The sequence below is a fragment of the Oncorhynchus nerka genome, linkage group LG22 (assembly GCF_034236695.1).
Source record: "Oncorhynchus nerka isolate Pitt River linkage group LG22, Oner_Uvic_2.0, whole genome shotgun sequence".
NCBI lineage: Eukaryota > Metazoa > Chordata > Actinopteri > Salmoniformes > Salmonidae > Oncorhynchus > Oncorhynchus nerka.
This window is the reverse complement of record NC_088417.1, coordinates 49,730,927-49,758,227: the sequence shown is the minus strand read 5'-3', so window position 1 is coordinate 49,758,227 and position 27,301 is coordinate 49,730,927. Positions and strand designations below refer to the sequence as shown.

The 27,301-nt window shown below is 45.6% G+C and overlaps 1 protein-coding gene across 1 annotated transcript; it reads left to right on the top strand.

Annotated features, from left to right (window-relative positions):
• The first annotated feature begins 1,190 nt into the window (after positions 1-1,190).
• LOC115105301 (dapper homolog 3-like) lies at positions 1,191-27,301 on the top strand. The gene is given in 5 exon segments (XM_029627187.2): positions 1,191-1,655; positions 15,450-15,579; positions 20,977-21,105; positions 24,706-25,308; positions 25,311-27,301. Coding segments are annotated over 5 exon segments (2,223 nt in total). The 5' UTR covers positions 1,191-1,406; the 3' UTR covers positions 26,423-27,301.

Below are 27,301 nucleotides of genomic sequence, written 5' to 3'. Positions count from 1 at the left end.
TCTTTAACAATATTATATTTTATATTTGTTTGAGATGAAGACATGAATCAAACATATCAATTATTAATTTGTAGACAAACTGGATATTCAATTGTGTTTGGTTGTAAATGCAACCAAATATCAAAACTTGAAGGAGATGTATCTTCTGAGGGGATAGTTCCAATCTGTGCCACTGACTTAGTCTGGCTTTAATTCCAGTTTGTCTACAAATTAATAATTGACATGTTGGATTCATGTCTCATTAATCTAGGTTAAAGAATAGGACAAAATCAAATCAAACTTGAAATGCACTTTAAATAAAGTTTGATCTGATTTTAGTACGTCACTAAAGTGACATGGACACATTTTGATTAGACTGTATTTGTCTTCTAATGTAATCACAGAAAGAATGTATGTTCAAGATAGCATGCACATGTCACCACTCCTGTGGAGATCTTTACATTTGCTATAATAATCTGCGCGGAATCTTCAACAGCATTGTTCACTTACACTATGTATTTTTAATGTAATCACAAATGCATTAGGTTGTGTTAATAGATGAAGCACAGATATTGTAAGTTGTTGTATAAATACGCAATAGGCCCTATCTGATACAAAGTATTCCATGAATGTTGTTGTGCTTTTAAATGGTTGAAAGCGTAGTGATAACACATTGAGAATTCAACAAACTTCTGCCTGTCTTTTGAATGGGTGAATAAAGGTTGAAGTCTCATTTATCAACATCTCAATCCAATATAATCAACATATCCACGTTGAAATGACATGGTGTGCCCAATGGGACATCTCTGGTAGGAAACAGCGCATATTGTTTTTATGCGGATTTTAGAATATAAAAATCGCATGAAAATCTGTCACCTATTGGATGGAGACCCAGCTGGTGACTGCAATGGGTTTAGGCGAGGTAGCCAGAGAATGTGCATGGATTTTCATTAAAGGCTGGCCTGGTACAACTTGATCAACGTGTTCCGCACCCTTGGTGTCAACTTTTACGCATTAAAATTGTCAGAGGGAATATGATGTTGCAAGCAATGGAATACTAAGGATAGCTCAGTGTCCAATGACATCTTAAAGAGTAGAATACCTTTTGAATATTAACTATTTTGATGTTCTGGGCAACCAATGGACCCTCGGAAAAGGCCGGGCATGCTAATGTCAAATTGACAGCTGCGGAATTGGAATCCAGCAACAGCATTGAGCCAGCAGGAGGAATGGGTTCGGTTCTGGCTACAATGTTGCGCAGCTGTAACCTAACGCTTGCTGTGGCTACTTCGAATATCATGAATATCAAAGACTGAAGTAACTTTGAAATTAAAGAAGATATGCAAAACATTTAGCAGTACTTGGATACTAAATAGGAAGGAACGGCTGAAAAACGATCGAAGAAGAGTCAAAGAGCAAGGAGAACGATGTACGGAGCGTTTTCTTTCCCAATGACAGCGGAGCGCAGACGGAATAAGGAGCGCCTTGAGGCGAGTTTGGCCGGTATATGTGAGTTGGAGCTACTGAAACAGAGCCAGGAATGCCTAGTGCTCAGCGCCCTCTCCATCCGGGACTCTGTCCCTGGACGCCCGGCATGGGGCAACCTCCAGCCGACCCGGCCTTCTCCCGACACAGTAAACTGTGCGCTAGAGGACTTGAGTTATAGGCGCCAGCCGGTAAGACTTTCGTATTTTACTTAAAATTGCATATTAAATCGATAAGAAAACATTTTCGTATCGATCTAATTCATAGTTTCTTGTTGGACATTTTAAAAATGAATTTGCTATTAGTGCATGGTTATGCTTTTCGTGCTCTTGGAATGAAATTGGCTCATAGCCTAGTGTATCTGTGCTGAATAACAGTACCATCACAAATGTTGACCCGACACCCACATAGAGTGTGCTCAGAGCGCGCGTGACCATTTAAGGCAAACTTGGTGTATTCTACGCTTGTGTTTTTTCATTCCATTGTCTATATTAACGCTGTTTCGAAAAATATGTTCACCTGGCTATATTTTCGATATCAAGTCTTGTTTTGAAAAGGTCGGACGGTGCCCACCATCATACTGTAGCATCGACCCTGAAGGTTGTTCATAGTTTCGGGGATAATCTTAGTGTCCACCATTGGTTGGGACACCTGTCAATTATTTATCTAGCCTACTCGGTAATAATCCTATAATGAACTATAGTATCTCCATATCTTTTATTGTGTTTTACAATTCGTATTTATCTTTCTGATTATTATTTATTTAGGCCTATATCTCCTGGCTGCTTTTTTAAGAGACATTGGCCGAATTCTATGAATTACCTAGGCTTAATTAGGTATGCCTAAAACACATGTTAAAATATTTTTAGAAGTTAAGATATTTGTGCAGTCATTGCACAGGCAGTTGTTCATTGACCAAGCAATGTTGCCTGGCTACCCAGACTCCTTGCTCTGGAAATACACTGCCATGCCCATGGATATTAGTTTATTCTCAGCAATAAGTCTTGATCTGACTACCTTCCCTACCCTTCACCAAATGAGAACACATTCTGGGCCATCTGATTGGTCCAGAAACCGATGGGTTGGGCCAGAGCCAGAATACATGTAGGTAAAGTGGCCGTTTGAAAATTATCCTTGCTATCAAGGATCCTTGGGACATCCCTACCCCATTGAAGTTGAAATGTAAAATGGTAAGGGTTACGGTTTCGAGTTTGGTTCTCTGTGGCTCAGTTGGTAGAGCATGGCACATACAACTCCAGGATCGTAGGTTTCGCGACCCACTGAGGGCCATCAATATGGAAAATGTATACATTCATGACTGTTAATCGTTTTGGCTAATAGTGTCAGCTAAATAGCATATATTATAGGTAAGGGTTATAGTTAAGGTCAGGGTGAGGGTAGGGGTTAATATTAGGGTTTAGGGTACTTCCCAAAGATTCCGGATAGCATTGGCCGTTAGAAAATTCGTAATTAGCTTTGATACTCTGATTGGTTAGAGACGATCCAATCGCTGATGACTTTGTACAAGCCCCTCTTGCCCCTTGTCACCATAAAAGTGTTGGGAAGATCAGCTCTTTTTACTGACTCTGAAATTTTCGACTAGTTCAGTCAAAAGAATAAATCTTTCGACTCATTTAGTTCATTTGAGTCAGTAATGCCCAGAGCACACAGGACCCCCTACCGGCCAACGATGAACTGAAAACTCGAAAAACCGAAAGGGGCTACAAGCCTCTCGTTCACATGTCCTTCACCATAGGGGGCTTATTGGAGCCGTCATTTGTGATGGAGACTTGTAAACGTGGGCTTTAAACTATTTACATTTGATTGCTAGTCATACAACAAACATACTTTTTTTTAAACATTTGAAACGAGGTCTGGTTGTGGCCGCAATCGGACTAGATTGTGAAGGACTCTTGGCGGAGTGCATTGCTTGTCTGCCGTGAGGGTGATGAGCACAATATTGTCCGTGGACTTCAGCCACCCAAATGGTTCGTTCTCGAGTTCCAGTTTGTTGAGCAGAGGCCGTCTATGTTTTGGTTCTACAAAGCTGTGTCTATAATAACATTCAATATTCAATTAATTGTATTCATTCTTGCACCACGCGATCAACTCTCAGTCTGTTTCTTCTGTCTGCTGCCGGCAGCATGATCTATTTTCCCATCGTGCAGGTGAAATGAACAACTTAAATGAAACGGGTCACTCAGAAAAACAAATCATGACTCTCGAATCAGTAAAAAGAGTAGTTAAAAAAGAACAGATCGTTCATGAACTGCACATCAATACATCACAAACGACTTCAATGGATTGCAGTCTCAGACTAAAGTATGTTGCAAATGACAGAGCAGGGGAAGAATTTGCTGTGAGTTGTCAGGCTACAAGTGCTGTACTTGATGAAAGTGTTGCTATCGCCTCATCATGGTCTTGGGTGGTCTCCATAAAGCATGGATTACAATAGCATTGGTAAACAAACAAGACAGGACATATTTTCTCCATTGATTAAATTGGTGATATGGGGATAACCTGGACATGGCTTAGAAAATTTGCCACGGGCTGCTAAAATAAGAACCATATATATATATATATATATATATATATATATATATATTTTACCCCATTTTTCTCCCCAACTTCGTGGTATCCAATTGTTAGTAGCTACTATCTTGTCTCATCGCTACAGCTCCCGTACGGGCTCGGGGGAGACAAAGGTCGAAAGTTATGCGCCCTCCGAGACACAACCCAACCAAGCCGCACTGCTTCTTAACACAGCACGCATCCAACCAGGAAGCCAGCCACACCAATGTGTCGGAGGAAACACCGTGCACCTGGCGACCTTGGTTAGCGTGCACTGCGCCCAGCCCGCCACAGGAGTCGCTGGTGCACGATATCCCTACCGGCCAAACCCTCCCTAACCCGGACGACGCTACGCCAATTGTGCGTCGCCCCACGGACCTCCTGGTCGCGCCGGTTAGGGTGCAGCTAGCGCTGCAGTGCCCTTAAATTAACCACAGCGCCACCCGGAAAGGCCCCTGAACCATATATTTTATGTTAAATACAAATTCCTTGCCCCGGCAATGAACTATCTCGCTGCCTATAAATAGCATCTTAACAATTGCCTCCAGCATCAAGTGAGAAATTGTATGTGAATGTAATCTAAATGGTTTCCTTGCCTTTTAGCTTTCCATCTAATATAGACTGAAAAACGACACGCATGACTTGCACACAACCCCTATATAGAGGTCACTTTAAATCTCTGTCTCTCTCGCAGTCGCTTCGGGCCACCGTCTGAAGAATAGCCACAGATTAACTGGAATATTGATAGGCCATTGCTATTGTGTTGTTCATTTTGCATCGTTCGGTGCCCCGGGTGGTCGAGGTTTGCGTGTTTTAGACCATTCCATTGGTCCACATAGTGAGTCATGCAAAACAAACTCACTCAATGATCACCTTCTGGGCAATTTGGTTAGGCGTTAATGCTTGAAATAGTTTTGAAGGATTGTCTTTGTGGGTTTTAAACAATAAATTCTTCAAAATGTTCATTATGTGGACTATCCAGTATGACTATCTGATGATTTTATATGACTATTTCTACATAAAAGAAAGATATTGGGCCATGCCGTTTCGGGGCCCAGATGAAGCGTAATCCTAAAAAGCATGTTCACCGGAGATTCTCAATTTTAAGTCATTTTTGTCCAATGCTTAATCAGCGCAGCACAAGTTATTCCTGGCCCACAATATATGCACCAAGCAAAAGATCGGCAATCACTATTTCTCCAAATGCTTTCCTACATGTTACAAATCCATCATTGGGAGCAGATCTCCAATGGAGGAGCTATTCATTAAGTTACGTATAGGTCAATCAATAGGGAATAAGGATTTTGCCATCTGACCTCCTCCCCACACAAAGGGCTGTGCATCCCAAATGGCACCTTATTCGCTATATAGTGCACTAATTATGACCAGAACATATGGGGCTCTGGTCAAAAGTAGAATGTAAGGCATAGGGTGTTATTTGGGACACATCCAAGCTGACCCATTGCAGATAGCCTGCTCTTAGACCAGACCTCACATCTACATGATTCATAACCAAACAGTGCTTGATTCTCCTTCTGTAGTGTGATAAAGATAAGGCAATAACCAGGGCCAGGTGTAAGGGACTGCTGTGTGTTTGTTTGTGTGACTGTGTGTGTGGGCATGTGTCTGTGTGTGTCACAGGAGAAAGTTGAGTGTGTGTGAGGAAGATGCTGCCATGTGGTTAAGGTTAGAGGTGTGTGTGTGTGCGTGCCATGTGCGTATGAGTTTGTGTGTGTGTGTGCGTGTGTATTTGTGCGTGAGCAGACCCTCCAGGTTTATTCCTGAGGCAGTGGTGCTGACAGCCATCTTAAAACAGACAACAGCTGGGAAATCACATATGGTCCCCATTTCAGAGGAGAAGTTTGTGTGTGTGCTTAAAAGAGAAACCGGATGAATGTGTTTGTGTGTGTATATGGAGGGGGGATTGGAGGACAGATTGTGTGTATTGTATTTGTGATATCTAATCAGTGCTGCTATGTGATATCAATGTATGTGTGGGAATGTTATTCAAATAATATGGTTGTGTGTGTGTGTGGGCGCATGCGTGTGTGAATGTGCATGTGTTTGTCCTCCCATTAGCAGGCTGTACTGTAAGCCCCCCCATGGAGCCTCTTGCAGCTGTGTGGCCATGTGTCACTGGAGCTTCTCATATTGTGACACTCACACTCTACTCTAATGTTTAATGTGTGTGTGTGGGTGGGTGTGTGTGTTTGCGTAGCCTGTGTGTGTTGTGTGTTTCATGCCTAGCTGTGTTGGGTAAACATTGTGGAGTGTCAGGCGAGTGTGTGTACAGAATCAAAGCAGTAGAGCGAGAGAGAGAGAGAAGGGGGGTTGTTGTCACTTCTCTCTTGTTGTGGGGTCTCTAGACATACTCTGGGGTGAAGTTTCCCCTAGGTACACATCTAGGATCAGATTCCCCTCCCCAATCCTAAACATAACCATTAGTGTCTATGGACAACTTCACCCTACTCCCTCTACACATAGTTCCAGGGATGAGGGGAGTGGGTAGAAGCACCAAACCACTGACGTAGGGTCAGATCTTTTTCCATTCCCCTGATGGTTTGTATAAGGGAGTAATCTGATCCCAGATCTATGGCCAATGACAACCTTGACCTCGAACCCTCCACCATCTCCAACCTCCTGAAAAGAACCCCCATGTTGGCTTGAGGTGAAAATACGTGCAACACAATTATGGATCTCCTCTATCACCACCACCACCACCCCCCAGCCCCACGGAGGCCGACTACCAACCTCAGTACCCAGCTTCAGGTCTCCCTGCTAGGCTTCGCTGAGCAGCAGGCTGCCTTCCCTCCCCTGCTGGGAGTTGGAGGATAAAGCAGGGGCATAATTAGCCGTACTCAGTGCTGAGAGAAGCTGTTAGCGGTTGTTAGCAGTGAGCCGCGATGCAGGCTGTTAATAATTGATGGGAACAAAAGGTTTAATTGCACAGGAATCCTGCCTGAAGAGAGACATAAGTGGAAGCTGGGATGAGGGGTGTGTGTGGACTCGAATGGAGCATGCTTGTGGGTGTATTGTAGCTGGGTAGAAAGGGATAGGAAGTTGTAATGTATTGTAGTGCTGGTGTCTGTCTGTTAGGGTGAGTGTTTTTGGGGGGAGTGTGAAAGGGAGAAAAAGGGATAGGAGAGGGCTGAATAATTGATTAAGGGAGATGGAGATGCTTGTGGAGATTGATTTAGTGTTGCTCTAAGGGGATTGCTGTGTGACTTGCCTTCAATCTCTCTCACTCAGTCGCTCCTCCGAACTCTCTCTTTCTCTCCTTCTTTCTCTCAATTCAATTTCAATTTAAGGGGCTTTATTGGCATGGGAAACATATCTCCTTTTTTCTCTCCTGTCCTTTTCCCCTCATTTTCTTTTTCTCTTTTTCTCTCCCTCTCTATCCCACTTATGGAGAAGGCATCTCACTTTGTTGCCGTGACAACGCTAGGGGTGTTACGTCATTGGGTTTACCTAACAAGCTTACGGCTGTGTCCCAAATGGCATCCTATTCCCTTTATAGTGCACTACTTTTGACCAGGGCCTATGGGGAATATGGTGCCATTTGGGATGCACGGTTAGAGTTGATTTTACTTTGGGTGCTTCCAGCAGGCCCTTTGGGGGCCCCCGTCATCAGCAAACACAAACACACCACTGTGATTTGACCTGTCAGAGGGCCCTGCACAAAGGCAGCGTGGCCTCCCGCGTACTCACACACACTACACTGCTCCACACCGCACCACACCACAGCACACTGCACAGTGTGGGGGCTTCTGTTTGAGCTGGATGGTTTTGTGCCCTCCAGTGTGGTCTGTATGCACGTGCGTGTGATTGAGCGAGAGTGTGTGAATGCGGGTGTGTGCACACTATTGAACAACTCTCAAAGCAAAAAAGTCTATACAGTTAAGCACAATGTGACTTCATTCAGCTGCACCACTCTGGAAACTCTGTGTGCACGCCCCCAATGGTACCATATTCCCTATATAGTCCACTCCTTTTGACCAGGGCCCATAGTAACCCAGCAATATAATACTTATTAAAGGATAAACCCACTCCAAAACGATATTTTGGTATTTTGTTCATTAATCCACACACTGTTGATACAATCCCAAAATGTTTTGATTGTCAGCAGTCAAGTTTTCAAGATATTTTACATTCAAGAAGCAATGTGAAGCAACTTGCCACATCATCAAGATGATGCCGAACTAGAGGAAATATGGGAAGGTTCGAGGCCCTCAGGAGAGGTACTAGGAGTTAGGCTAGACTCCCAGAACTTGCAGGAAGAATGCATCTAGGTTTAATCACTTTTTAAAGATGCCTTGAATCATTTAGACTAGTGAGATGAAATGTGTGGGAGGTAGGGGAGGGGGAGAGAAAGACGCTTTACTGTAACTCAAGGCAATTGCTGTTTATTAATATGTTTTAGATTATGAGCCAGCGTTAATAATGATGGTATTGGGAAACAAAGGTTCTAACGCTGAATTTAGCTTTAAGATTATTTTGGGAAACCGGTCCCAAAGCTACTTACAGGCGCAATTAAGGTTAAGTGCTTTGCTCAAGGGCACAGTGACCGATTTTTCACACAGTCAGCTAAGGGATTTGAACCAGTGACTTTTCAGTTATTAAACTAACGCTGTTAACCGCAAGACTACCACAGCCTTGTGTGTGTGGGGTGCGTGCGTGCGAGAATTACCTGAGTTAATGTCATGCATGCGCTGGATAAAAGGACCTGTGTGTGGGTTTAGGAGCAACTCATGTGAAACCGCATCGGTTCAATAGGCACTTGCTTCCTTTATACACACATACACCTCACAGCCTCTGTGTGTAATCCCTAAGATCAAACCTCTGTAAACCTTACACAGGTCAAACTACAAAGGCTCTGGTTCTACGTATGTCCTCGGATTAACACTCCAAGTGCACCAGTCAACTCCACGTACAATCCATTTAGTTCACATGGAGAATAGGGAAGTGTTTCCCTGCTCTAGCAGGCTTTTGTTCCAGCCCAGAACTATCTGTCGTAGTACTAAATCAAATCAAATTGTACTTGTCACATGTGCCAAATACAACAGGTATAGACCTTACAGTGAAATTCTAACTTACGAGCCCCTAACTGACAGTGCTGTTTAAAAAAATACGGATAAGAGATAAAAGTAACAAGTAATTAAAGAGGAGCAGTAAAATATACAATATATACAGGGGGGTGCCGGTTAGTTGAGGTAGTATGTAAATGTAGGTAGAGTTAATTAAAGTGACTATGCTTAGATGACAACAGAGAGTGGCAGAGGTGTGGAGAGGGGAGGGGGGCAATGTGAATAGTCTGGGTAGCCATTTTACTAGATGTTCAGGAGTCTTATGGCTTGGGGGTAGAAGCTGTTTAGAAGCCTCTTGGACCTAGACATGGTGCTCCGGTACCGCTTGCCGTGCGGTAGCAGAGAGAACAGTCTATAACTAGGGTGGCTGGAGTCTTTGACAATTTTCAGGGCCTTCCTCTGACACCGCCTGGTATAGAGGTCCTGGATGGCAGGAAGCTTGGCCCCAGCGATGTATTGGGCCGTTCACACTACCCTCTGTAGTGCTTTGTGGTCGGAGGCTGAGCAGTTGCCAAACCATGCTCTCGATGGTGCAGCTCTAAAACCTTTTGGGGATCTGAGGACCCATGCCAAATCTTTTCAGTCTCCTGAGGGGGAATAGGTTTTGTCGTGCCCTCTTCACGACTGTCATGGTGTGCTTGGACCATGTTAGTTTGTTGGTGATGTGGACACCAAGGAACTTGAAGCTCTCAACCTGCTCCACTGCAGCCCCATCGATGAGAACGGGAGTGTGCTCCGTCCTCTTTTTCCTGTAGTCCACAATCATCTCCTTTGACTTGATCACGTTGAGGGAGAGTTGTTCCTTCTATGCAGCTGGGAAAGGGCAGTGTGGAGTGCAATAGAGACTTCATCATCTGTGGATCTGTTGGGGCGGTATGCAAATTGGAGTGGGTCTAGGGTTTCTGGGATGATGGTGTTGATGTGAGCCATGACCAGCCTTTCAAAGCACTTCATGGCTACAAACATGAGTTCTACGGGTCGGTAGTCATTTAGGCAGGTTACCTTAGTGTTCTTGGTCACAGGGACTATGATGGTCTGCTTAAAACATGCTGGTATTATAGACTCGGACAGAGAGAGGTTGAAAATGTCTGTGAAGGCACTTGCTAGTTGGTCAGCGCATGCTCTCAGTACACGTCCTGGTAATCCATCTGGCCCTGCGGCCTTGTGAATGTTGACCTGTCTAAAGGTCTTACTCACATCGGCTGCGGGGAGTGTGATTGCACAGTCTTCCGGTACAGCTGGTGCTCTCATACCATGTTTCAGTGATATTTGCCTCGAAGCTAGCATAGAAGTAGTTTAGCTCATCCGGTAGGCTCGTGTCACTGGGCAGCTCTCGGCTGTGCTTCCCTTTGTAGTCTGTAATGGTTTGCAGGCCCTGCCACATCCGACGAGCGTCAGAGCCGGTGTAGTACTTTTAAAAAACATTTTTATTTCACCTTTATTTAACCAGGTAGGCAAGTTGAGAACAAGTTCTCATTTACAATTGCGACCTGGCCAAGATAAAGCAAAGCAGTTCGACACATACAACGACACAGAGTTACACATGGAGTAAAACAAACATACAGTCAATAATACAGTATAAACAAGTCTATATACGATGTGAGCAAATGAGGTGAGATAAGGGAGGTAAAGGCAAAAAAAGGCCATGGTGGCAAAGTAAATACAATATAGCAAGTAAAACACTGGAATGGTAGATTTTCCGTGGAAGAATGTGCAAAGTAGAAATAAAAATAATGCAAAGGAGCAAAATAAATAAATTAATAAAATATATACAGTAGGGAAAGAGGTAGTTGTTTGGGCTAAATTATAGGTGGGCTATGTACAGGTGCAGTAATCTGTGAGCTGCTCTGACAGTTGGTGCTTAAAGCTAGTGAGGGAGATAAGTGTTTCCAGTTTCAGAGATTTTTGTAGTTCGTTCCAGTCATTGGCTGCAGAGATCTGGAAGGAGAGGCGGCCAAAGAAAGATTTGGTTTTGGGGGTGACCAGAGAGATATACCTGCTGGAGCGCGTGCTACAGGTGGGTGATGCTATGGTGACCAGCAAGCTGAGATAAGGGGGGACTTTACCTAGCAAGGCCTTGTAGATGACATGGAGCCAGTGGGTTTGGCGACGAGTATGAAGCGAGGGCCAGCCATTGAGAGCGTACAGATCGAAATGGTGGGTAGTATATGGGGCTTTGGTGACAAAACGGATTGCACTGTGATAGACTGCATCCAATTTGTTGAGTAGGGTATTGGAGGCTATTTTGTAAATGACATCGCCGAAGTCGAGGATTGGTAGGATGGTCAGTTTTACAAGGGTATGTTTGGCAGCATGAGTGAAGGATGCTTTGTTGCGAAATAGGAAGCCAATTCTAGATTTAACTTTGGATTGGAGATGTTTGATGTGGATCTGGAAGGAGAGGTTACAGTCTAACCAGACACCTAGGTATTTGTAGTTGTCCTCGTATTCTAAGTCAGAGCCGTCCAGAGTAGTGATGTTGGACAGGCGGGCAGGTGCAGGCAGCGATCGGTTGAAGAGCATGAATTTAGTTTTACTTGTATTTAAGAGCAATTGGAGGCCACGGAAGCAGAGTTGTATGGCATTGAAGCTTGCCTGGAGGGTTGTTAACACAGTGTCCAAAGTACGACTCGATCTAAGTCCTGTATTGATGCTTTGCCTGTTTGATGGTTCGTCGAAGGGCATAGCGGGATTTCTTATAAGCTTCCGGGCTAGAGACCCTCTCCATGAAAGTGGCCGCTCTAGCCTTTAGCTCAGTGGGGATGCTGTCTCTAATCCATGGTTTCTGGTTGGGGTATGTACGTATGGTCACTGTGGGGACGACGTCATTGATGCACTTATTGATGTAGTCAATGACATATGTGGTGTATTGGAGTCTGTGCTAGCAAAACAGTCCTGTAGCTTAGCATCTGCTTCATCTGACCACTTTTTTATTGATCTAGTCACTGGTGCTTCCTGCTTTAATTTTTGATTGTAAGCAGGAATTAGGAGGATGGAATTATGGTCAGATTTGCCAAAAGGAGGGCAAGTGAGAGCTTTGTATGCATCTCTGTGTATTGAGTATAGGTGGTCCAGAGTTATTTACCATCTGGTTGCACATTTAACATGTTGATAGAAATTAGGTCAAATTGATTTAAGTTTTCCTGCATTTAAGTCCCCGGCTACTCGGAGCACCGCCTGTGGGTGAGCGTTTTCTTTTTTTGCTTATGGCGGAATACAGCTCATTCAATACTTTCTTGGTGCCAGCCTCTGACTGTGATGGTGTGTAAACAGCTACAAAGAATATAGATGAGAACTCTCTCGGTAGGTAATGTGGTCTGCAGCTTATCATGAGAAACTCTACCTCAGGTGAGCAATGGCTCGAAACTTCCTTAGATATCGTGCACCACCTGTTGTTTACAAAAATACATATACCGCCTCCCCTTGTCTTACCAGACGCCACTGTTCTATCCTGCCAGTACATCGTATAACCAGCCAGCTGTATGTTGATATTGTCGTCGTTCAGCCACGACTCTGTGAAGCATAAGATGTTACAGTTTTTAATGTCCCGTTGGTAGTTTAATCTTCCCAATACCTCATCCATTTTATTGTCCAAAGATTGCATGTTTGCGAGCAGAATTGAGGGGTGTGGGGGTTTATTCGATCGCCTCCTACTCCTCAGAAGGCAGCCCGCCCTCCAGCCTCTCTTTCTCTGCCGCCTCTTCACGCAGATAACTGGCGTCGGGGCCTGTTCCCGAGGGAGTTGTATGTCCTCCGCCTCGGTCTCGTCGAAATCGTGAAAAAAGAAAAAGGATTCCGCTAGTCTGTGGTGAGTAATCGCAGTCCTCATGTCCAGAAGTTATTATCGGTTATAAGTGACGGTAGTTGCAACATTATGCACAAAAATAGTACAAAGTTAAGTTATAAACAAACAAAAAAACACAATCGGTTGGGGGCACGTAAAACATCTGCCTTCTGCTCCGGCGTCATTATTACCCTGATAACCCTCAAATTAGTTAGTGTTCATCAATCACCCACTCTAACATCTTTACCCTCCCACTTATTTTCCCTCCTCCTCCCCCTCATCCTCCTCCACTTCAGCAGTTAGAGTTCCTCTGAGCACAAAACCTGACTCAGTCTTACCAGAGAGAGAAATGGTGGAGGGGGTAGTGAGAGACTGACATCCCAGGGTGGTATGTTTACATCCCTTGTTCCCCCCCTCTTCCCTGAGGTTGTTGGACCACCCCTGCCCCTGACTGGAGAGGCGGGGCCTGCTCCTTGTCCGATGAATCGCTCCACTGTGGAACCCTGGAGGGGAGAGAGGAAGGGGGAAAGGACAGGCCACTAGGCTTATAGGAAGGGGTTGACAGTTTTGGAGCTGACATTTTGTCAGAGTGATTGACACATGGATTTAACAGAAAAAAACGAATTTGTGATGAAAAGGTACATCTCTCTATTTAATGCTGTCTTGATGTCTTTCAATTGAACTCAAAAAACCTTATTGATTTAGAAAGTTTGAGCACTTACATTGTCAAAGCAAACACAAAACAAGGATGGTTGGGTAAGACAGGATGATCTTTCTCTCTTCTCTCTCTTATCTGTTTCTCCTTCTCTCTATTTACATCTCTCTCTCCCCAACTCTTCCTCTCTTCCTCCATTTCAGCCTCTACCCTTTCCTCTTGCCCTTCTTTCCAGTAAGTTCCCCATGTTTAGCTGGATGGATCAGCATGCCTGTGTTTTCACCCCACAGCTCCCCTGCTTTTATATGGTACTTTTTACTGGGTGAGAAATACCTGATTCAAACAGGGATGCCCAGTTCGTTCTCAGCTGCACTGTGGAAACCTTCCCCACTTCATCAGATGTTTGGCTCCCCTGGCGAGTCTAACACCTGTGTGTGTGTGTGTTGGGTTGTAAAATGTGTTTGCATTTGACATGTACAATGTGTGCAGGTGTGTGTTGTCAGTGTCAGCTTGTATGCCCACATACACCTGACATCAGCATAATTCCCCCTCTCTTTCTCCTCTGTATAAAATATGGCACATTATTTCTGCCATATTACCCAGAAGGCTTTTCTGCCTTCTCAGCTGGTGGAACCATGCCGATGTTATGAGCCAGCAGTGTGTTTTTGTGTGTGTGTGATTCAGCAGTGATTAAAACCTTGCTCCCACTATCTCCTCTCGGACATTCCTAGAAAAAGTAAGTCATCTCCCAATGCTGAATTTGTATTTTTATCCCTCACCTGAACCAACAAGATGTGTATAAGCTGTCTTTCAGAACAATCCTAATGGTCGAAAAGCGATATATTAGCTGATTAGAACAAGTTAAGTGCTAGAAATCAGCTCTTTACTGTTCAATGTGTATATGGAAACTTGTAGATTTGGTCTCAGATCATGGTAAGCATGTAAGGTTGGAGAAATCAGCTTACTCTGTACACATATAGGGTTGAGTTGTGTCCCTCATTTGCCCTCTCTCACTCTGTCTACCCCCTCTCTCTTTTTCTCTCTTTCTCCCTCGCTTCCCTGCTGTGAGCATTTCGGTAAATGGACGCTCGATTGGTTGATTGATTATGCAATTTATTTATTGATTGAGTAAGAGATGCTCAAGGTTTGCCCCCTACAATGCTTCACTAAGAGATTTTAGAGTGGTTGTCTTGTATTTTACTCCCCCCTCTCTCCCTCTCCCTCTTCTCTCTCTCTCTGGTTCTCCTTCTGTCTGTAATATATTCGGTACTGCTGTGCCGCTCATGGGGCGAAGGCTGAGGCCTGTTGTTTTGACAGTTTTAACCTCCTCCAAAGCCGATGCTGTTCCCATCCTTCACCAACCATTTGTTTGAGAGATTTGGCAGAGGCTTTGTGTGTGTGTGTGTGTGTGTGTGCCCGTGTGTGTGTGCATGCGCAACCGTGTATGTATATCCTTGTATCTCAGTGTACATCTGCCTGTGGGGGGAATGACGTGTTACTATTCCACTGTTTTGTTCATTAAAAAATATATTGCAACATAGGTGCAGTGAAATGTTGTTTTACAGGGTCAGCCATAGTAGTACAGCACCCCTGGAGCAAATTATGGTTAGGTGCCTTGCTCAAGGGCCCATCAACAGATCTTTTCACCTTGTCGGCTCGGGTATTCAAACCAGCTACCTTTCGGTTACTGGCCCAACACTCTATCCGCTAGGCTACCTGCCGTTTGTTGTAATAGCAGTCATCAAATGTGAAGGTTGTTTGCGATCTGGCATTGTCTCTGGCTTTGTTTCTGACCCTGGGAGATGAGACCGTGTGTGCGTGTGTGTGTGTGTGTGTAGAACATCCAAATACAGTCTCTAACCCTGATTCTATTTCTCTCTTTGTGTTCCAGAACAGTCTACAGTGTAGTCCTTGGGGTCTGATGGCATCTCTGGAGCAGCAGGTTGGAGAGATGAGGGTTAATACAGCAGATAACGCAGTGGAGCCCCCGACTGACGTGGTGGACAATCGGCCACGCTCAGGTAACATAACACTACACAAATTGGACCCTTGAGTATGGTTGCAAAATTCCCAGGGTTTCCAGATATCACGGTTTCAAGATTCCTGGAACAAGGAATAAGCAGGAAATCTGGGAATCCTCCAACTGGGATTTCTGGAAAACCTGTGATGGTAAAGTTACCAGAATTTTGCAAACTTTTCCGTAAGCCATTTGTTCAATCTATCATCTTTCTGCTAAACAAAACCTAGCCATTGTCGGTAGTATGACAGAAGGTGTAAATTATGTGATCTACTATGTGTAATGTTGCGTAATGTTGCGTGATGAGGATCCTTACCCAAGACGAGAAGACTTGTGTTAGCTCCTATAAGCTAAACTACAGGACTGTTTTGATAACACAGACTGGAACATGTTCCAGGATTCTTCCGATGGCATTGAGGAGTACACCACATCAGTCACTGGCTTTAAGTGCATCAATAAGTGCATCGAGAACGTTGTCCCCACAGTGACTGTACGTACGTACCCAAACCAGAAGCCATGGATTACAGGCAACATTCACACTGAGCTAAAGGGCAGAGCTTCCACTTTCAAGGTGTGGGACTCTAACCCGGAAGCTTACAAGAAATCCTACCATGCCCTGCGATGAACCATCAAACAGGCAAAGCGTCAATATAGGGCTGAGATTGAATCATACTACACCGGCTCCGACGCTCGTCTTATGTGGCAGGGCTTGCAAACTATTACAGACTACAAAGGGAAGCACAGCCGGGAGCTGCCCAGTGACACGAGCCTACCAGACGAGCTAAATCAATTCTATGCTCGCTTCGAGGCAAGCAACACTGAGGCATGCATGAGAGCATCAGCTGTTCCGGACGACTGTGTGATCACGCTCTCCGTAGCCGACGTGAGTAAGACCTTTAAACAGGTCAACATACACAAGGCTGGGGGGCCAGATGGATTACCAGGACGTGTGTTCCGGGCATGTGCTGACCAACTGGCAGGTGTCTTCACTGATATTTTCAACATGTCCCTGATTGAGTTTGTAATACCTACATGTAACAAGCAGGCCACCATAGTCCCTGTGCCCAATAACACAAAGGCAACCTGCCTAAATGACTACAGACCCGTAGCACTCACGTCTGTAGCCATGAAGTGCTTTGAAAGGATGGTACTGACTCACATAAACACCATTATCCCAGAAACCCTAGACCCACTCCAATTTGCATACCGCCCAAACAGATCCACAGATGATGCGATCTCTACTGCACTCCACACTGCCGTTTCCCACCGGGACAAAAGGAACACTTATGTGAGAATGCTATTCATTGACTACAGCTCAGCATTCAACACCATAGTACCCTCAAAGCTCATCACTAAGCTAAGGATCCTGGGACTAAACACCTCCCTCTGCAACTGGATCTTAGACATCCTGACAGGCCGCCCCCAGGTGGTGAGGGTAGGTAGCAACACATCTGTCACGCTGATCCTCAACACTGGAGCTCCCCAGGGGTGCATGCTCAGTCCCCTCCTGTACTCCCTGTTCACCCACGACTGCATGGCCAGGCACGACTCCAACGCCATCATTAACTTTGCAGATGACACAACAGGGGTAGGCCTGATCACTGACAATGATGAGACAGCCTATAGGGAGGAGGTCAGAGACCTAGCCGGGAGGTGCCAGGAAACTACAGTGGACAACAGGAAAAGGAGGACCGAGTATGCCCCCATTCTCATCGACGAGGCTGTAGTGGAGTAGGTTGAGAGCATTAAGTTCCTTGGTGTCCACATCACCAACAAACTAGAATGGTCCAAACACACCAAGACAGTTGTGAAGAGGGCACGACAAAGCCTATTCCCCTTCAGGAAACTAAAAAGATTTGGCATGGGTCCTGAGATCATCAAAAGGTTTTAGAGCTGCAACATTGAGAGCATCCTGACTGGTTGCATCACTGTCTGGTACGGCAATTGCTCGGCCTCCGACCGCAAGGCACTACAGAGGGTAGTGCGTACGGCCCAGTACATCACTGGGGCTAACCAGGCGGTTTCAGAGGAAGGCCCTAAAAATTGTCAAAGAACCCAGTCAAAGACTTTTCTCTCTACTACCGCATGGCAAGCGGTACCGGAGTGCCAAGTCTAGGACAAAAAGGCTTCTCAACAGTTTTTACCCCCAAGCCATAAGACTCCTGAACAGGTATCAAATGGCTACCTGGACTATCGGCATTGTGTGCCCCCCCTAACCCCCCCTAACCCCTCTTTACACTGCTGCTACTCTCTGTTTATCATATATACACAGTCACTTTAACTATACATTCATGTACATATGTACACACTTCCTCAATTGGCCCGACCACCCAGTGCTCCGCACATTGGCTAACCGGGCTATCGGCGCACGTGACAAATAAACTTTGATTTGATTTGATAAGCTAATGCCTAGTTTTTAGCTCAGTGGGCTAACACAGTCTTGTAGTGAGCAGGACACCCAGCTTCCAACCCAGTCTGTCACATATGCATGGTAGTGAGTAAGTAAGTCAAGGTACTATTCACACATAGGCCTAACCATGAGCCTGCTCTAGTTCCAACCCTCCATGCTCTAGTTCCATCTGTGCACATCGCCATCTGATGCTGAGGCAGAGAGAGAGATTACCAAGGCCCATCTAGTTTCTCTCCTCGGCTCAGAGGCTGACATCATTATATGAGGTGGTTAGGTAGCCTGGCAGCAACAAAAGCAGGCAGACACGTCTGCTCTATTTTAGAATGGTAACTTAAATTACCCCACAGTGGGCCTATTACTGCTCCATATAGCTATCTCACCCCTATCTCACCTCTAACTCACCTCACTCTTACTGTATAGTACTGTATATTTCACAATAGGTCGGTGTCGTTTAAGATGAGGGAGGACGATAATAATTTTTCTGACCATGGCCTTATTTCTATTACAGCATATTGGTTGACTGTCATTCATATTCCATTCACCCAGCTCAATGTAACATTGATTGGTTTTAGCTACTACATGAAACTCAAATTTTCCATTTACCCATCCTGTGGGTACTACAGCCTAGCCTATGAATGACATGTTGCAACTTAGGTGCACAGGTAGTGAGAAATTTGAGTAATCAAGGTGACAGACAGTGAGTGACACATTCAATACCGCCTTGCACACTCTTGCCTGCATCTAGCTGATCTAGGGTGTGATAATTCGTCAAGAGTTTCTATTGGAAAAATGCAGGTATGTTCATCCCCGTTTCGTTCTGTTTGCTTCCGTGTAAGAAGGTTTTTCAACAGAATCGGCGGTATGAATACACCCATGATAAAACGCAAACACGATTCACTGTCACAGTGGCCACATACAAACATCATGATCACTTTGATCATTGTAGCTATAATCTTTCTCACATTTATGCGCTCTCCTCCTCTCATCTTTTCCCTGGCTTGGACTTCAGTGCACAACACATCAGCTGTCTGTAACCAGGCGAAAAAACCTTTCCAAGCCAAACCTTCATATCATAACCGCTAACTGCTACACAGCCTACATCATTATCACCATTATTAGCTAAAGTCATAGTCAACATAGCTACTCGTAGTAAACCCGCTACAATCATGCAGTACAGTCAGTAAGCAGTGTTAGCAGTTACATGGGTGAGCCGCGGGTGGCAATAAATTAATAAAACCAAAAGCTTACCTTGACTTGGAAGAGTTCCAGTGTTGGATAGCCATAGCGATCTAGCTAGCATCCCTCTCTGTTTGAGACGGGTGTTTGAGTAGGCTAAACTAGCTAGCTGTTTTCGCTAGCGAAGTGAAAGTGAAAAAAACATACAACAAAATATCTCTCTCCCTCTCTCTTTTGAAGAAATTCATTTGTTCAAAACTGTTCAACTATTGTCTTTCTCTCTCTTTGAGTCAGCTATTCACCACATTTTATGCACTGCGGTGCTAGCTAACGGTAGCTTATGCTTTCAGCACTAGATTCATTCTCTTATCCTTTGATTGGGTGTACACCATAATCAGTTCATGCTGCAAGAGCTCTGATAGGTTGGAGGGCGTCCTCCGGAAGTTGTCATAATTACTGTGTAAGTCTATGGAAGGGCGTGAGAACTATGAGCCTCCTAGGTTTTGTATTGAAGTCAATGTAGCCAGAGGATGACGGAAATTAGCTGTCCTCCGGCTACACCATGGTGCTACCCTACAGAATGCTGCTGAAGGCTACTGTAGACCTTCATTGCAAAACAATGTGTTTTAATCTATTATTTGGTGACGTGAGTGTATTTAGTATAGTTTTATCTATAAAGGATAACTTTTTTAATATTTCACTATTTTCATTTTTATGAAATTCACTGAGGACGATGGTTCTCCCCTTCCTCCTCTGAGAAGCCTCCACTGATATTGAGGGACTGTCTAGGGCTGCGCTGCTTGTGTTCTTTGTGAATCAAATCAGGAAACAGTTCCAAAGCCCACATTAAGTTGATAAATGCATTCAGTTTTCCGAGGGAGCATTTTTGCTGAGAGTTTAAAATGACTTGGCTTGAAGAGCTGTAAGCCGTCCAACGAAAATGTACTTTCAGCTCCCGCCGAAGATGCCAGGAGTATAAAATCCACGGCTAATATTGGGTCAATTACCTCAAAGTATGCACAGCCAGCTGGCGATTTTGAAGATTGAGGATGGCACATTGAAAAACACTTTGAGAAGCCTTGAGAGTTTAAAAAAGGAAACATTGAGAGGCATCAAATGCCTTGAGGAATGCGTAAATGACTAACCTGCCGTTCACTTTCAACATGGAAAAACATTGGGATACAAGGCCGCAGTATATCAGCTAACAGTCCTGTCTTCATAACGGAATGTTCATCAGCTATAGTCACACACAAATAAATGCTGTGTGAGTCTCTTGATCCAGACCTGACTACCAGCTCAACTTTCTGTTGTCGTTATTTTCGGGACCCACATTTTTATCTTGAGAAAGACAATAATAAACAAAAAAGGAAAAGCTCACTAAAAAGATTACAATTCAATCTATGGAGAGGCCAATATAAGAGGGACCCACCCGCCTACAGCTGACAAAGTTTCAAAAGTCGTAGATACAAATGAAAATGACAGGTTCTTTCTTTTCAAATCAGTTAGTGTTCCGGTTCATAAGAAAAGTAAACAATACAGTGTATGCATACCCAATAACTGTAGAAACAACCATCCACAGGAACTACAGACTGTTGCACTTGCATACCAGTACTCCCAAATCGTCATTTGGCTGAGACGTGACTGGTATTGGCCCTGTGTGGCTCAGTTGGTAAGAGCATGGAGGTAGCAAAGTTAAGGTTGTGTTGGTTAATTTCCCGCAGGGACCTCATACACATACGAAAAATGTATGCGTTCACTGTACTGTAAGTCGCTTCAGATAAAAACATCTGTTAAATTGTATGCATGTGTTTGCAGGATTCTATGAGCTGAGTGAGCACCTGTCTCCTATGGGTCTGTCTGATTCCTCTGGGTTTGGAGAGCCCTCCCCCAGCACTGCCCGAGCCATCCGCATGGTCTACGCCAACGACAGGCCCAAATCAGCTGGTAAGTGACGACACACACACACACACACACACACACCAGTGGAGGCTGCTGAGGGGAGGACGGCTCATAATAATGGCTGGAATGGAGCAAATGGAATAGCATCAAACACATGTTTGATATAGTTGATACTGTTCCGCGTCTGCCATTACCACGAGCCCGTCCTCCCCAATTAAGGTGGCACCAACCTCCTGTGACAAACACACCATGCAAATGCAGTACAATCAATATAGCCTACAGGCATACCTAAGCGAAGAATTCAATGGATTTTATTTGTGTTTTTTATTCAGTTTCAATAACGTCACAGTTGCGCAGCAAATGCATTTACCCAGATATAGAGCAATATCCATTTATATTCTTGGGCATCTGTTTGATTAGGTCAGACCGCATAGTTACTAAATGTATATTAGTCCACATAGACAGTGCAAGATGGCAACAATGATGCCAACAATGATGCCAAGCTGGCACTAAGTCCCCCACAGAGCAGCGGCCAGCAGAAGCACATTAGAGCCAGACGCCATCAGACTCAATCAGCGCTCTCAAATAGCCCAGACTATAACGAGTTCTGGACGCGCGGCAAAACAAACACAAACCCATTTCTTTGGGTTGCATTAAAGCGAAGGACCTATACTAATGGATTCTCTTCTACTTGAGTTCCCCTCCGTAATTGGCTTCTAGCTATTAGATTAGGAAGATGTGCTCTTAAAGGTACACATGTTTAAGTTGTATAGTATTGCATTGTACTTTTATTTTCTGGACAATGCACTTCAATATCAAAGTTTGGCAGATGTTTTGTCAAGAAACCAGGCATGGGATGTGGACATATCTGTATCTTGGCATGAGACTACTTTTGAGGTCTGAACAAACTTTGGTTTTGGAGTGTAATGTCCATTTAAAATCAGTGGCCCACATGGCATCCTATTTCCAATATAGTACATTAAACAGGGAATAGGGAACTATTTGGGACACAATGTTTTGTATAAGGGACATCTTGTGCCCAGTGACATAGATAAATGAGGGGACTGGTTGTGCTGGTGGAGGGGTGAAAGGAGAGTCTGCTTGTTCTGGCTTTGATGTGTAATTGCATCAGTGGACTGTCCTGCCGTGATTATGTAGAGGCCTTGATTATAGTCATGGGATTTAGACATGGCTGCCGTGTGCATACTCAGTTGGAGAGAGAAAACAGAAAGAGAAAAAGACCCACTGTACCATGTTAGAGACACACACACACACACACACACACACACACACACACACACACACACACACACACACACACACACACACACACACACACACAACCACACACACACACACACACACACACACACACACACACACACACACACACACACACACACACACACACACACACACACACACACACACACACACAATGCCAGACATAAATCAGGATACAGGAGACAGTAATATGTTAAAGTGCAGGTTAGTTGGTCTGGCCTTGACTGTGGCTAGCTGATGTTACTTAAAGGAATGCTTCCCAGTGGGAAACAGGCAGACCATCTTAGGGAAGACAGAGGTTGTGTCCCAAAATGGCACCCAATACCCTTTTATAGTGCATTACTTTTGGTTCGATTGGCATTGCTGCCAGCCAAGCCATCTGGTTGTTCATTCTATTGGCATCGTTGCCAGCCAAGCCGACTGCTCATTAGTTCCATGCGTTCTATGCCCAAGCTAGCCTAGGCCCTAGCTATCTAAGCTAAATGGCTGTAGCAGATATTTAAAAAATACTTTAATTTGAAGAAAAAAAAAACAACAACTTTCATTTGAACTGATTTTACTCAATGAAACAATACCTTCACGTTGTTATCCCCGCAGCTGAGCGAGCTAGCTAGTTAATGTATGTTACTATGACAACCAGACCAACTTGTTGTTTGTCTTGTCCGTATACTTCCTATGATGAGGTGGAAATCAAAATGTTAACAATGTTGCAAAGGTCAGAGAGGCAGTCAGCAAGGTTTATGCACATTTCCGCTGTTGAAAAACAAATGTTAGGCTTAAAGAAATGGTAAATAATGTCCAGATGCTTTTTAATTTTTTAATTTTTTTTTTACAGTGGATGAGCTCATAGGACAGTAGATTGCGCAGTGAGATGGAACAGTAAATCGGCATTTCACCATCATAGCCGGTGGTAGTTGTGAAATAGACACTGTCTGGAATGCGGTTTTAACCCATCAGCATCCAGGATTAGACTCACCCATTGTATAAATAGGGAATACATGCGATAAAGAGATCAGTCAAACACGACCACAACAATGGAAATGCCATGGAAACGCGTGGGGGGGAAAAAAATCCCGATTCTCATCATTTTCCCCCCACCAACATTAACCAACATTAAGGCTATTTATTAAGGCTATATATGTGTATGTGTTTATATGTGTATTTCACCAATCAACTGCATTACAGTTACAAACGACTTTGACTACCAACACCAATTTATGTATGCTAGCTATGCTACCAGCTTATTCGAACAGGAGTTAGCATAGCAGTCACTTCTTCTAAACCTGAAAAGGTTATTCTAAATGTTAGGCAGCGAAAACAGCCAAATATTATATCCAAATCGGAGTTGAGTTACCACATGGTGGACCTGCTACGATACATCAATCATGACTGATTTGACTGATATCCATATTTGTTGAATGTGCGCCAATCCGGTGTCCTTCTTCTATACCCCACGGTCTGCGTTCCATCGACCTCTTTACCGCATCTATGGGGTGCCTTTTAGAACACAGCCTGTGCTCCGTCTGTAGCCGTTGGCCACAATAAGCAGTGTCCGGTGTTCCTGCAGCTGTGTGTATTGTACTCACAGCTAGGGCTACGTCCATGGTCCGTGGTGTATGTTTTCACATTAGTGGGTTTGTTTACCTACTTCCCACGACCTACCCCATTTTTTTTTAAAGGTTCCAAAAAGGTTATTCAGCAGTCCACATAGGAGAACCCTTTTTTGGTTCCAGGTAGAACCCTTTTTGGTTCTAAGGAGATCACAATTGACCGGTTGGTGACGACTATGAGGACACTCGAATAACCCTTTTAGGTTCTAGATAGCACCTTCTTTCTCCGAAGAGTGTAAATTGAATTGAATTAAATACATTTTCTTAATCCCACGTGGGGGAATTGGATTTGTCACCAGCAAGACACATACAGCAACAACATACACATGCATACATTGGATACACATAAACAGAGCACTGATGGCTGGTGAAACAAGCACAACCCATGACATCCTTGTATTATTGTATTAGTCCCTTGGCTTAGCCAGCACCCGTGTTTTACAAATAGTGACAAATTTGGTCAAATTCATCTGGGATAAGTCTCAGTTGTGGTTAGAAACATTTGTTTACCTGCAGGGTTACAATGGATGAGGTGACAAAGCTGATTTAAAAAAAAATTTTTTTACAGATGCTCTCGTTCGTTTCCATAGTGCGCCAACAACCATTGATTTGTGCGTTTTTGACAGTGATTACAAAATCACGCTTTAGACGCAGCCTTAGCCTATGTCTGTGGGGTTCTCTCTATTGCTGTGTCACAATCCCAAATCTTTTTGTGTCTGATTATAACCATGTTACTGGTTCTGTTTTCCAGGGGAATTCTTTGGGGCCAATCGGGACAGACAGCCAGAATCTGGGTCCCGCCCCACAGTCCCCCGCTCGTTCTCAGCCCCCTACCCCACCCTGGAGGGCATCGCCGAAGGGGCTAGTGAAGGGGAGGGGGAAGATGAGGCCTGGCCCTGGGACACCAGCAAGGGGCCTGGAGAAGTGCTGGAGCTGGGGGGAGATATGGTGGAGGGGGAGCCCACGGAGGAGGACTACCGCCAGGCCCAGCGTGTGGAGACCTACATCCTGGGTTTGATCCAGCGCCGTGCCCTGCCCCTCCGGCCCTGCAAGCCCCGCACCAGCCTGGGTCTGCACGAGGCCCGCACCGCCATCACCGTGGCCCGCCAAAGCAGCGTTTGCCGCAAGGAACCCGATCCTCGGCCAGCCACTGACTCCATCCCTGACCACCACCCCCACTCCAATCCCCACCACGCCACTGCTGCGGTTTCCCCCAGCAGTTACGAGCATCCCCCTCCATCCTGGGCCTGCCGCAGCCTGGACCAGAAGCCTTTTGCAGTCATGGCCCTGGTCCCTGAGGACCCCCCTCACCACCACCACCAGCACCCCCACCCCCACTACCCCCAATCCAGGCAGACCCCCTGGCCAACACCTGCTCTGCCTCCCTGGACTACCCCTGCGGCGAAGCTCCATCCCAGGAACCTAGCAGCAGTGAGCCCGACTCACCCCAGCAATTCCACAATGGCTACCCGGCCCTGCCCCCATTGCGCTCGCCTCCTCCGCCAGACGAGCAGTTGGTCAACGCCCAGTATATCCCTGCCCAACCATTCCGGGCCACCACCACCAGGGCCTCTGCACACTCCCACAAGGGGCCCAAACCCAGCCGGGGCACCTATTATCCAGAGAGAGGCTCCCAACAGCAGCCGGCCCCACAGCAGCTGCAGCAGACCAAGTCTAGAACCGCTGCCAAGAAGTGTCGCTTCAGTGAAGAGAGGGAGAGGGAAAGGGAGAAGGAGAGAGAGAAAGAAAGAGACAGGGAGAGAGAGAGGGACAGGGAGCGAGAGATGGAGCGGCCGGGAGGCTCCAAGAAGCCAGGAAGACGGGCCTGCAGGTCCCAGTCAGAGAACAGTCTCAATGGGCAGAGGGGGGTCCCTGAACGCAAGTACAACACGGTGGAGAGAGACGGGGGAGGGTCAGGGAGCAGCCGCGGGAGCCAGTCCAAGGGGAAGAGGCCCCAGCCGGGCAGCGCCGGCTACCGCCGCTGGCGCTCCACCCTGGATCTCAGCCAGGATGAAGCTGAGCAGCCTCCACAGCCAACCCCAATGCCCCCAGCCGACCATGGCTCCAGGCGCATCCGCAAATCCAGGCCCCCACCTTACACCTATGTCAACCCCCTGCCGCATCATCATCCCCACCACCCCCATCTGGAGTACCTGGACCGGGATCGTACGTACCTGTGTCGGCCCGAGGAGGGCTACACGCACCCGGGGCAGGGTGAGTCTGAGTCGAGTCTGAGTGAAGCCGACACGCCAGCTTCCAGCTCGCTGTCCAGCGATTCAGACGAGAGCGGCGGTCTGGTGTGGCCCCAGCAGCTGCCCCCTCAGCTCTCTTCCCCCACGTTGCCCTCCACCCCGGCTGGGGCACCCCTGCAGCCCAAAGCCTTCGTCAAGATCAAGGCCTCACATGCGCTTAAAAAGAAGATCCTGCGCTTCCGCACGGGCTCCCTCAAAATCATGACCACCGTTTAGAGCGCTACCCTGCACCAGTGTGGAGAATCAGCAGTGGGGATTAAGACACTTTAGTGACTCTCGCTATACATGGTTTCCTTTGAGGAGTAGCACTGTCATTTTTGGAGAACAGCGGATATATAAGACAGCAAACATAACTCAGTGCACTGCCTAACTGTACATGCATACATAGATTCTTTAGCTTTCAGTGCAGCCTTCACAGGCCTCAGATCTGCCAACAACTCTCCTGAACACAGAGCTGAGCCTGAGCTCTAAACTCTGATCTCTGATCAGTGCAGCTTTTTGCTGTTGCCTGAGCCCAGCCATTTGAGGTCTGAGATAATATGATTTGTGGCTTGATTTGGTGCTTGATTTGGTGACTGAAGTGGACACAAAACTGAGATCCAGAGATTAAGCACCCCCATCCCCCCCTTCTAAAAAGACCTTGCACCCTTTCCAAAAAAGGCCTTACCCCCATATCCTACCCCTTTCCCTCCCGACTAACAGAGAGTACTGTGAACATGATATGAGCCCTGTGATGTGACCTGTGTCTCAGCATCAACGTGTCTGTAGCCTAGGTTGCATTCCAAGCTGACTACATGGCAGACATTGCATTGCATCAACCAATGGATACATGCCATGTCATCAACTGCATAACGCAGTCAGGCATCAGATTGCTAAATCATAACATATGGTTAGCTGATATGTTACACACCTACAGTATCCAGGTGTTGTGAGATCAGGCACATGTCTGCAATGTAGCCTGGAAAGTGGCCCTCCTCTGCACATGCTCACCTGTGTGGTGTGGCAGACACACTCCTGTATTTATGAATGTAGTCTGTAAATAAAACGAGCTGGGACCATGGAACCTTTAGGGTCCACAGCGGTCTTGTCTCTCGA